This window comes from Chaetura pelagica, unplaced genomic scaffold (assembly GCF_000747805.2).
Source record: "Chaetura pelagica isolate M959 unplaced genomic scaffold, ChaPel_1.0 scaffold3, whole genome shotgun sequence".
In the NCBI taxonomy this organism is placed as follows: domain Eukaryota; kingdom Metazoa; phylum Chordata; class Aves; order Apodiformes; family Apodidae; genus Chaetura; species Chaetura pelagica.
The window spans coordinates 14868877-14881487 of NW_009952974.1; the positions used below are offsets into that span (position 1 = coordinate 14868877).

The following is a 12611-nucleotide window of genomic DNA, read 5'->3' on the forward strand; positions in this document are numbered from 1 at the left end:
TGTACAGATGCAATTCCAAGAACATGTAGCACAGAGAGTTGAGACACACATTCTATAGTTTAGCCAATCTTTAACAATTCTACTACTTCAATTTAAGAGTGAGAAAACAAGTGGAGTTCAAAGTTTTGTTTCAGTATTAGCAAAGATGGTGCAACCTGTGGTGAAATTAAGAAAAATAAAAAGCAAGCACTCTGCTTTTTCTGTTTTCTACAGTTCCACATTTTTTCTCCCTCTTGATCTGCATGCTATGAAAGAAATCTGTTAGGTACTAACATTTGAGATTTGGGTTCCGATTTTCACAAAAGACTATTCCTGAGATATGTTTTGTGTTTTAGCACAATAAAACAAATATTTGCACAATCACAGATCATCATTTGAAGAAAATCCTTTCCATAAGATGTTTCTGCCATTCCTATCTAAATTGATCTTGCATTTCTTCCACCTTTATAGAATGTGATGTTTTCCTACTGCTGCAGTTTGTTTTAATGATATAAGCCTGTTGCAGAATCAATTCAGCTAGCTCATGGATTTAGTCTGCCCCAGACCAAACTCTGGTAGTACAGAATTTATCATAGTGACACTTAGGCAAACACTGTACTGATTTCTTTGTATAATACTCATCCTCAGGACAAAATAATTAGTGGATTGTTGATCTTGGGGTTGTTAGGACTAGCAGTAGTTGCTTCTGTAATTTGTAGGTGGCACTTGGCTACTGTAGAAACAAAATTATCAGGAAGAATTATTAAACTCTTCAAAGTTCCAAGAATGTGAGGAGAACAGAATATGAGGCTACACAGAGTAAGCATGGAATCCCTCTCTGCTTTAGCTCCCTGTGTATCAGTGAATTGGGTAAGAGACAAAGAGGGAAAGACAACACTCTGAAATCTGTTTCTGGGCTCACATGATTTTCCTTTTGTGCACATCTGCACATGGAAGTCTCAAGTAAAGTATGGGTAAGTTAGACTAACATTTAGCTTGCATAATTATAATTATTATGTAACAGAGTAAAATTACAGTGGACAGAACACCTGTAAGATATGGGAGGCTTAAAATTAAAAGTAATTTGATTTAAATACAAACCTTCAGAGCATTTTCAAAGAACACTGAAGTAAGTTCCAGAAGTGCCTGTCGCTTCTCTAACATAATGATGAGGGCATCCCATGCATCCCCAAGGGTGTCTGCCATGGCATCATAAACCTGACTCTTTTCTTTGTTCTCCTCTGCAGCTTTGTCTGCTTCATGCAGCAGGTCCCACACCTTTTCTTCCAAAGCCTGAAGAGAGGGGGGGGGGGTAAATAAAAAAAATCTGTAAATAGATTCCTAAACACTGTGCTGATACTGTCAGAATATTTTAAGTGGATCTGATTAACTACCCAGAAGTCTCCTATATGTTTTATATCCAGTTCCTAGTGACAGAAATGTAGCTGTTATCACATGTATCATAGGAAGCTTCTGAATTTCAACTGCACTTAAGAGGCAGTGTTTTAATGAAATTTCATTTAAAAATAAGTGGTTTCAAATGAAGTTGTTTTTAAAAACATGTGCTGCATTTAAAAACAAGAATTTATCATTCTATCTCCAGCATTTAGATTAAAATAGGTTTACATCCCCTTAAACACAGATCTTCCTGGAAAGGGTAGCAATGCAGATATTTTGGATCTTTTTTTATATGCCATTGTATTACATTAACTGATATTACAAATTCTAAGAGTGTATGGTAACTAACTGATAGGGCTCAGGTAACTTCAACACAATCCAGACCAGAGTAGTTTGAACACATGCACATATTCTCCAGAAAAACACCAGAGTTATGCAACGTTTCAAGTTCTGTTTGCTGCATTGCTCAAACTGCCCATCAAATAATAGTACTCTATTGTCAAGAAAATAAGTCTGCTGTGTCTCATTCCTTTTACTAATCTCAACATGAGAGAGGTAACTGCTGGTCCATCTCCAGCTTATGTTAAAAATCTTCAGTGTGTCAGAAAAAATTATTAGCAATTGTTCTATTTTCTTTCCCTCTCTTCCCATCTCAGGTTATATTATGAGCATGAATTAATAAAATATCAGTTTGTGTTATTATTGCAGATACTATCACTTGACTGTGTAATGGGAAAAGTCTGTATTAGGCAAAATAAAATCTGGTAACTCATTCTCATGACACAGACTCTAATAAAAGCTAAAGAATTTTTTTTTCATTGAAATTCTCCTGAAAGATCCAACTGAAAAGAAGATATTGCAGAAAAATTTATTATTCTAAATATAGAACCACAACCTCCAGCCCTCCCTAGACATTGTGTACTACACAAAAATGTTAGCTTGAACTGAAGAGGCTGACCAGTTCTTTCTAAAAACAGTACTGTGAGAACAGTATAATAAACTATGAAACTTTTATTCTTTCTCTGAAAAAAATATAATTAAATTTTAACTTATCTTTGTAGACTACGAAACTATGAAAACAAACAGTGGTAAAATTAACAGGATAAGAGCAGCTCCAACTAATCCACCTTTTTCTACAGTGTATAGAAAAGTCATTATGAGTAACATGAATGAAGGCTTATTGTTTGGTGGAAAACCCATCAAAACCCATCAAAAAGAGGATCAGATCCAAAGCCAGTCTTCTAGAGAACAATATACACTCTGTTTCGTTTTCTGAATACCAGGAATGGAAACTGCTGCTTTCTAATCCTTTTGTAAAACCAATTATTTTTTTGTTCTGTTGAATCCTCCATCCTGATTGTCACATAATATGAAAAAAAAAGCTAAAATCCCCCAATTGCTACCTATTCTGTATTTAACTGGAATCTAATTAACATATATTTAAAACATTGTTTCAACTTTAAATTAGGTAATTTGCATGGAGTAGATACTGACACTGATAGAACTGTTGATATCAACTGGTTTTTATCCTCTTTATACCACAATGAGACAAGAATCAGATCAGGAAAAAAGAGCTGGCCTTGGGAATATAATCCAAAGTACTCGATTAAAATTTTATTCAATAATAATTCTAGCTGACAAGGTATCTAAGGGTAGCTGCAAATGTTTTTCTAATCTTACATGCAGCAGAATCATTATTAGAAATAAAAAAATAGAGCAGCACTGACTCATTATAATTTTTAAAACACAGATTATATGATTGTGTGATTAATAAAATCTAAAGCCCAGCTTCATAAAAACAATACAGGCATGTTTATGAACAGAGTTAATGAAAATTTTAAATTAAAATCCATCTTTCACAGCAATCTTTAGCACAGTCTCCTCAATTTATTTTTACTTTTTTTTTTTTGAGAGGCTTTTTTAATTGGCTAGCATAATTTCTCATATTATTTTTACACTGTCAAAACTATAAAAAGTATTCTTGTCCATGTAATACTAGAATTTCCTAAATATATATACAATCTCTTCAGAGCAAACAAAGTCTTGTCGTTTTGTTCAACCACAAAAAAGCACTAAACTTCAAGTACTAACTGTCCAGTGCTACTTGTGTTGGAGGAATTCTGGTCAGATCTAAGTAAGTTTGGTTTTTTTCCTAGAACCTTGTGAAAGCCTTGTGGAAGCTTTAAGGACAAACATGTAGAAGAAATATCATTACAGAAGATGAATGAATAAAACACACAAGAATGTGACTTCATCCTCTGATGAGGTTAAAGTAGACAACCTTCAGAGTGCTCACTAGATATAGCTGAAAATGTTTTACCAATATTTTTTAAGTAAAGTGATTTTCAAAGTTCTCTATCCCAAGCATTTGCTTTTAGCAGACCAGCTTCATTTAATTTGAAAAAGAGAATGCCAAAACTAAAAAGTAAAAACATGGAAAATTCTGCTATCATTACTCCATTCATTATGTCCACTTTCCTTTATTTGCTGTGTTTCCTAATTGTGACACTTCTTTCAGACATCAGAGCAGTTCAGCAAAAGGAGACTATGTTGTTTTATTGCAGAAACAATCCTGTAAGGAATATTGGCTTTAATTGGAGAAAGAATTTATGAGACACCTGCAAAAAATTACATCAAAATCCTAAATTTTTATCAAAATCATTCTGCTGAAAATTAGAAGCTCACATAAGGCTAAGCAGTGTCTAGAAAAAAACCGTGGAGATTTAGTATGGTAGTAGCCACGGTTTTCAGATAAAAAAGGACAAAAAGTAAGGGTTTATTTTCCCTGATATTTATCAAGGAACTAGGAAAGGCCTTAAAGTCTCCAGCTGGTCAATACAATGCTAATAAGTAGAAAGTTACTTTATCTGAAAGGGCACTATACCCATCTTTTCAGGACCCATTCTTCATTTTCCACTTTTCACTTGGTTAACTTCAGACATGTGGGATTTTCACAATAAAAACAGATCAAGCACATCGAAGGCAAACTTGCATTAATAATGTAGGCACATTTCTATTGTGCAAAAATTGGTAGTTGGACTCATGCTATTCCAGTCACATCGTACTAATTATTCTTCTAAAGTGGTTTCTAAGCTTTTGCACAAGGAATACTCAGGAACAATTTCTTTGTTCAAAGCATTTGCCAAGAGGTAAATGAGGACACCTCACTATAATATTCTGCTCTTCAAATAGCCTATACAGTCAATAGATATATATTAGTCTTCCAATTTATTTCTATGCTGGCTTTTCTTGTTACCATTCATTACATTTCACAGACAACATAAAGGTAAGACATGACAATTACATTCCTTCAAAACAGACCTAGACATTGATTTTGAAAATCTATTTTGAAAACACAGCCAAACTGCTTGCAAGATGATTTTAAAACGGTACCCCAAATAAAAGCACAGGATAAAATGGTTTTGTTCCCATGAAGACACAGTTGAGGAAAATTTTACTAGCTTTGCAAACACATAAGAGAGGAAATTATTACTAATTTTCTATATCACATTGTTCTGTTCTGTGTCCAATTTCATCAAATTAATCAGTATTTTCTAACTACATATGGTGACATAACATGAAATGCTTAGAGACCTGCTTTTTTACAGGACACAGAAAAATATTCTCTATTCTAATACAATATCTTCAGCTTTGGGGATCCAAATAAGGATCATTCAACTATGTTCAAGCTACCAGTCACAAGGCTTCAGAGAGAGATATTAACTAAAATATTTGGTATTATTTAATTATGAAACCAAGGTAAATACTGCTAAATAAAAAAAACCAAACTTAAAAAGTTCCATGCACCTAGACTAATAACAATAGAAAGATCTGAATGAGCATCAGAGAGCATGAAATGCTTTTGATTATTTCATTTTTTCACCGTTTAAATAATGTTGAAATTAAAAGAATAATATCCTAAACTTTATTTCAGTGAAAGGATTTTAAAACAGAAATTGAATAGCAGCTTGGGAATGCATCTAGAGATTGCATCCATCCCAGCTATTTTTATTATTTTTTATGTTTTAATACAATCATTTGAAGCTGGAGTCTATAGAGAGGACTTCATTGTCTTACTGTCCTTGGTAGCAGAACCACCCTCTCTAGAGTTTTGTGTATTGCTTTGGTTTTGGTGGTTTTTGGTAAAGCTGTTCTTTGTATTATTAAAAATCCACACTATGCACCATATTAGATTACATTATTTCTATACTGCATTAAATTAATTTACATATGTCTAAGATTTATAATGACTGAGGAAGCACATAGTCACTAGTGCACTTGAGCCTATTCAGATCGTATTTGCTCTTTCAGATGTGAATTTTACATAATCTCAAAAAAATAGATGGAATCCATTAAGTCACTGAGCACACCTTCAGGATTTTAGAGGAATTTATTTGTCTACAGGGGAAAAGTCAATCTGCCCTCTCAAAACACAAAACCAAATTTTCTTCTTAGATACCTTTAGAGTCTTTTTAGTATGAAACATCAACATTTAAAATAATTCCAGATTATTCATGCAAGCATCTCACTGTGTCCAAATGGCACTGTTAGAATCTGCTCTCCAGAATAAAACAACCTGATTTTAGATCTGTAATCTAGCTAAAATCTTTCTAGCTCAAGACAAGATATATTTAATGTTAAAATATCATTCTCACCGTAATGTACACCAACTAATATTCCATTAAAATGTGCCTGGAATATCTGCTTCAAACTTACAAAGAGCTTGCTTGTGTTTTGGAATATCTGCTTCACAGTTACAAAGAGCTTGCTTGCGTTTACAGGTCTTACTATGTAATCAAACTTCTCGTAACATTGGAGAAAAAATAAAAAGAAAAATACATTATATTTAGCAGTTACCGAGGACTACCAGAATTTTTCACTTGACAGTGAAGTATATAGGGGCAAAAAAGTGCGTATTTACTGCTGCTGTCAGAAAACAACAAAACAGTATATTTATTCTTCCAGTGCAGAGGCTTAACTTTGATCTGTTACATGAACAAAGGCTGTACATATTTTTTCCATGTGAAGTTTTAACCAAACAACCACATTACAACATGAGGCCTAAGCAGCTACGCCAGCTGTTGTACCACTAGATGTATTTTGTGCAGTCTTACCACACCTTACCTTCAGTTTAGCTAGGAGGAATTCATGATCTTGCAGTAGTTTTTTAGTCTCATCTTGGTTGCTGCCGATTTCTAACAAATTTGGTGTTGATTCAGCCAGCTGAAGCTTCACCCATTTTCCACACTGTAGTAAGTAAACATTTACAGCAATTCTGAGCCTTCAGATAACACCAGATTTCCTTAATTGATTTACTCACGCACACATGGTACACATACATTCCAAGGAGCATGGGGATATGTAAACTTGTATTAAACTGCAGAATCGAAATAATAATAATGTTATTTATGATGATAATAATAATAATTGTGATTATGACAATATTAATATTAATTCTTATTCTATCTGTTATTGTTTTTAACTTCACTTAATTTGAAGGCAAAATCAAAATCCCAGACTCTAGTTTTATCAAATAGCCACTGCAATTTTGGTTTTGCCTGTGAACAGTAAGATGATCACGAAGAGCCAAAAAAGGTCTCTCCACCTCATATCCCAGCTGAAGATTGCACAGATAGTTGAGGAAACATGGTGGGTGGGTTGGTGGGCAGAAGGCACAAATATATTACAGCAGATGCAAAAACCAGAAGGCCAAGTTTTATTTCTATCACACATATCCAATATATATGTATACTGAATATAAATACAGGGAGATTGCACAGTTATCAGCAGGCACACTTCGGAACAGGAACCCAAACAGCAATCTCCCATTGTGTCCTGGAGGATAAACAAAAAATGGAAGCTTGACAGCAACTCAAAGCACAGCTCATTCTTTTCTTGTGTTGCAGAACTGCTGCAGTCTGAGAAGCATAACTCAGTGAGGATGGTGGTAAGGAACAAAAGCAGTGATGTTACCAGAGGTGACAAGCTGTTTCCCACAGCACACAGGAAAAAGAAACATCTTCACTCTAAACTTAAGCCTCCTTGCAACAAAATTATTCCACTGCTGCAGCACAGTCTCCCAGGAAGGGTAAGAACTGGTAGAGAGAAACTTGCCATCGGCACAACTGAGGTAACCCCATCCTGAATTATCACCCTAATTCTGTGACAGCCCATCTCATTATCACTTTATTCTGTATTACAGAAACTCCAGTGGCTGAGGCTAGCATGCTTTCCAAGCTGCTCGGAGAAAAAAAGAATCAAACTGCCAAGAAATTCCAACTGGGATTCAGTACCTAGGCATCCAGCTTTACTCCACACGCCAAGTTTTGTGCAAGCTGCAGGTGCAGATTCCAGCTCACAGAACAGGCATTTGGGTGCCTATAAACACTAACATATCCGTGCAAGGGCTTCTACTAAAATACATGGGAATTTGAATCCACAACTTTCAAAAATTACCACTCATCATCAGGTTTAGGTTTCCCCCCCAGCAAATTCTTCAAAAAGATAATCTATCAGCATTTATGGAATTGGTAGACTACCCATTATGTAAAATTATTGCTGTGTGTACTTTAAAAATAACTCTTGAGGAGTCTCAACTATGACTAATATGCTTATTAACAGATTCTCATGGCACTCTGCAAAGAACAAAGAACATATCACAAGCAGAAGTTGTGAACAGAAGAAAACAGTCAACTTCCAGAGAAGCTCTATTTGATATTAACTGATTAAATGACCTTGTCTTATCGTGTTATACTAACTGCTCATTTGCACAGAGCATTTAAAAGAAGTACCCGAGTAGCAGAAAGGCAAGAACAGACGTGCCAGCAGTTGCTGCCTTACCTTAAGCACAGCTATAACAATACTGGCATCTCCAGCCTGAACAGCAACTGAACTGATTGTTGTGGTAGAAAGGTTCTGCTCCGAACTGGCTTCATTCGACATGGTGTTTCAAAACGGGACTTCATGCATTAAATCAAACTTGAGACACTGTTGCAAGGTCTGCTGTTCATTTCCGAAAGCAAAAAAGTTGCTTGGATTCATTCAGTGAAACAGCTCAGCTAACACTGATTAGTCTGCCAAGGAGAGAGAATAGGAGGTTAAAAATAGACAACTCCATTGACTTTATCATTCTTGAGAGAGATTTGACACACCCTAGTTTGGTAGCATTAAGCTGCCTGTTCTTTTTTGTCACCATCTGAAGTGTCAAGAGCTTCTTCCATTAACATCACATGACACTAACTAAACAAAGGAAAAAATATTCTTAAACTGCTAAAAATAATTTTACTACTGGATCTATGCAGACAAACCCAGGGTTTTGAGGTTTCACGACATGTAACTATACAATCTACACTTTCACAATCTACAACAAATTATTCTCTCATTTACTAGTTACTGAATACATTTGCTCAACATAATTCTTCTGCTGAGTCAAAGTATTTAAGCAGGATGAATGTGTGTATAAGTCAGATGCTGAATTAGGACAGGGGATTTTTAATCCAAAAATATTTAAAAGCATAGTGACCATAACAAGAGAAAGAAATTAAGTACTTCGTGTGAATTTTTAAGGAGTGTTTTATCCCTGCCTAATGTTAATACTTTATCTGCTTTTCAAGTTATTTGTATAGTCTTCATTTCGTTCTAAATGAGCCTAGAAAAGACCTCTCTAATAATTAAACTCCACTTATATTTTATATTCAGTGCGGGGTAATTAAGACACATTTTAATTCACAGTATTGTTTTGGCATATTAATTCTATTAACAGAAGCAGAGCATGCCATGTGTAGCCTACAATGCAAGGCAGCAGGTGCTGGGTTTCCTTCCACAGAACAGCTGGGAAAGTGACACTGGGGTTTAGCTCTGCAAGTCACTCTGGAAACACAATTTCACGCAAGAAACTACAAGGGTATCTCTCCTCGAAGGATCTTGCCTGATTTGCTTATAACTATGTAACACTCAGATACATTGTATCTAAACCAGACTCGCCAAGCGCAAACTAGAACAGACACGCCTGAACTGGGAGCAAATTAAGGCCGCGTCAGTTGGGCCTAACGCGGCCGCAGAGCCGCGTGGCTGCTCGCGCAGCCCCTCACGCGGTGGGGCCGGGAGGAACAAAGGCCAACGGGCAAAACTGACTCAACTTAGGGAAAACAGTCATTTCACACACTAACCAGATGCACACAGGACACAGATAAGACAAAGAGCGGGGCTTACACACGTCATCCCCACCCTCCCCCTCTTCCCGGGCCCAAATCACTTTGTTCCCGGTTTCTCTCCCTCCTTCCCCCCAGCGGCTCAGGGGGTCAGGGGATGGGGTTTAGAGTCAGTTCACAGGTGGTTCTTGCCTCTTCTTCTTCCTCAGGAAGGAGGATTCCTTACAGTCCTTCCCTGCTTCACAGCAGGGTCCCTCTCATGGGAGAGGGTCCTCCAGGAACCTCTCCTTCCTGAGTCCTTCCCACGAGGTCCGGAGTTGCTCCAGCCTGGGCTTCCCACAGAGTCACGAGCTGCTCAGGGAACAGTCACCTCCTCTGGCGCCGGGATCTTGCACAGCTGCATAATCAGAGTCCACTGGCAGCAAACCCACTGGCCAAGTTCACCCCTCCTGGCGCCTGCAGGGGATGTTCCACCACGTTCCCCCACGGATGCACGGGCAGCCTGCCATTTCGCTACAGGTTGCAGGGAAACTGCTTGGGCACCTTCCTCCCCTTCTTTCTCACCAGCCCCCGGGATCTTCACCCCAGCACTGCCTTTCACCTCTCCAGCTCAGCTCTTCTTTCTTAGCTGCTCACTCTGCTCAGGTTCGTTACATCAGTCATTTCGTATGTTAATCACTGAGGCGCATCTATTGTCTCTCTAATGGCTCCCTGGCCAGTTTTGGAGCAGGGAGCTTCGCAGCTTCTTACCAGAGCCACACCTGGGGCCCTTCTCCCATTAGTTAGGGGGAATTTAAACAGCTGTGCCAAGGTCTAGGATTTTCTGTTTATTGATTCTTCCCCCCCAAAAACCCTCCAGTTGTTATCAAATTATAATCTTAATCTGATTGCCATCTTCAAACCATGAGTTTCAAACAGGATATCCAGAAAATCATTGAAGTGGTTTGTGCTGAATTAAACAGGCTTGGCAAATCAAAAGAACAATTTTCCCATCCCTTGTGCCAAAACAGAACCATGAACCCTCAAGTTGACAACAAGGGAACAAATATCCCATAGTTTTCCAAAATTCCTTGTAACACCTGTGAGAGGCCCACAGACCCACTGAAACATTATACACATATTCATGTGACTCACGGGTATTTGTTTAACAGGCATGGAAGAACATCTTTCAAGTTTAATGGTCACACAAAGTGAAGTGTAGAAGTCCTGATGAAAACCTCAAAATGGAAACAATAGAGAATGCCCTATGTTGGTTTCAAGATAGGATAGATCCATTGAACAAAACTTGTCAAATACTCAAGTTTTCAAAAAAAAAAAAAAAGATTTCAAAAGAAAAGCAATTTCTGATTTTTTACTATACAGGCAGGACTGAGAACATACAGAAGTTGACTGCTGGAAAAATTGACTGAAAAAATCCAGCCTGACCTCTTGTTAGTCTTACAAAAGAAGTGACAAACTAATTTTGGTACTATGCCAAAGTATGTCCTTAAATACTTGTTCTCTCAGAAGTACATTTTAAGTGCTTTTTCATGGCACAAGTCAGGCCAATCATTTAACTACGGTAGCCAGTGGTTTTTCACTCAGGTTAAATGACTAATCATTTCTTAATAGTACTGAGAGCTGGAAATTGTGGAAAAAAAACACACTCAAGAAATTAACCATATGCTTGGCAGCAGCTGAATCAAGTGATTCAAGATGTCTGATAACAAATGCATGGATATTGTATTTATTTGGTTTATACTAAGCATTCAAGATAGAGGCAGAAAAGTAGCAGACAGAGAAAATGTAGCAAGGAATTATAAAAGCTCTTATAGTAGCACAATCGTGGGAGAAAAAGCTGAGGATTTTGGCGTTGCACAACGATCCATTTCAGTTATCCAGGGAAACAAAAATCAAATAAGCATGCCTCTCTCAGTCTTGTTTACTTACCACCCTGTCATCTGTTCCTCTGTCTGAAACAAACAAAATTCCTGCTGGAAGCCAGAAACCGGCAGGCTGCCTGTGTCAGTTAAGAGAAACACTTTTTCCTTGCTACTGCTGTGTGAAAGACAAGAACAAGAATGACCACGAGAAACTAGCATTCACCAGCTGTCCAGGAGGAACAAGGTCACGGAAGAAATGAAAAAGGAAAACAGAAAAAAAAGCTCAAGTCTCTGTAGTGTAAATAACGTCAGGTATTATCTGTAACAACTGTATGTAAAAAGGATTTGAGAGGTAAACTCATTTCTTTTTCAACATGACATGTCTTATCAGCAGCTTTTTCTCATGTGTGACAAGGGAGGTGTGCTAATCACAGTTTTGACAGTTATGCATAGGAAAAAGGCCTATCTTTCTTGTAGATAAGCTGCTTTTTGTTCAGAGCTTGGGAGCTGCACTGTGAAAATGCTCCTGGGAGAGAAAAGTTCACTCCCTTCAGCTTCAAAGACACGAAGTCCTTCACTTTAACTGGCTTGTAAATGTAACCGATCTCCTTTTCTTTCCTTGTCTCAGGCCTGGGAGAATAGGTGTTCACAGCAAGGGAGGAAAGGAGCACAAAGGAAGGAAGCAGTCTTCAAACTGATGGGGTTTGTGTGACTTGGAAAAAGGTACATAAACACCTGTGACTGTGCAGCCATGGAGGTCACATAAAAGGGCTTGGGTTGAGCAGGAGGTATTTCTCTTGGAAAAGTTACCTCTTTACCCTACACCAGCTGAGTAATTTGTAATGCTGTATCTTCCTTAATACTTAATTAGAAAGAAGCGTTTCTTGCAAAGAACCACACTATAAAGCCTGACAGAAAACAGAAGGAAACCGAGGCACTTACAGACATTACCCTTTTACCCAGGGCCAGAGAGGGAGGACGAATGGGGCCCAGGCACAAACTGACTTCCCAGCACCAAGAGGCAGAGCAAGGAAGAGAACAAGTTACTTGTGCTACCGGCTGGGGATACAGACTCCAGCCGAGGAGAGGCTGCCCTCCCACCGCCCTCCCCCGGCACCCAGCGGGGAAGGGGGCCCGGCTCGGCCTGCAGCTCCTAACAGGGAGGAGCTTGTGTCGCCAAAGTTAGGGAGGCAGGGCAGGCACACTGAGAGGGGAAAAAACG

General features: G+C 37.9%; 1 protein-coding gene across 1 annotated transcript in view; it reads right to left on the reverse strand.

Annotated features, from left to right (window-relative positions):
* CCDC141 (coiled-coil domain containing 141) overlaps positions 1-8319 on the reverse strand; it is a 51607-nt gene extending 43288 nt beyond the window's left edge. Inside the window, exons 1-3 of the mRNA XM_009996324.1 lie at positions 8218-8319; positions 6502-6624; positions 1081-1272 (exon numbers count right to left, since the gene is read on the reverse strand). Coding sequence (XP_009994626.1) covers positions 1081-1272; positions 6502-6624; positions 8218-8319 — 417 coding nt within the window. The remainder of the gene's footprint in view (positions 1-1080; positions 1273-6501; positions 6625-8217) is intronic.
* Positions 8320-12611: the final 4292 nt, after the last annotated feature.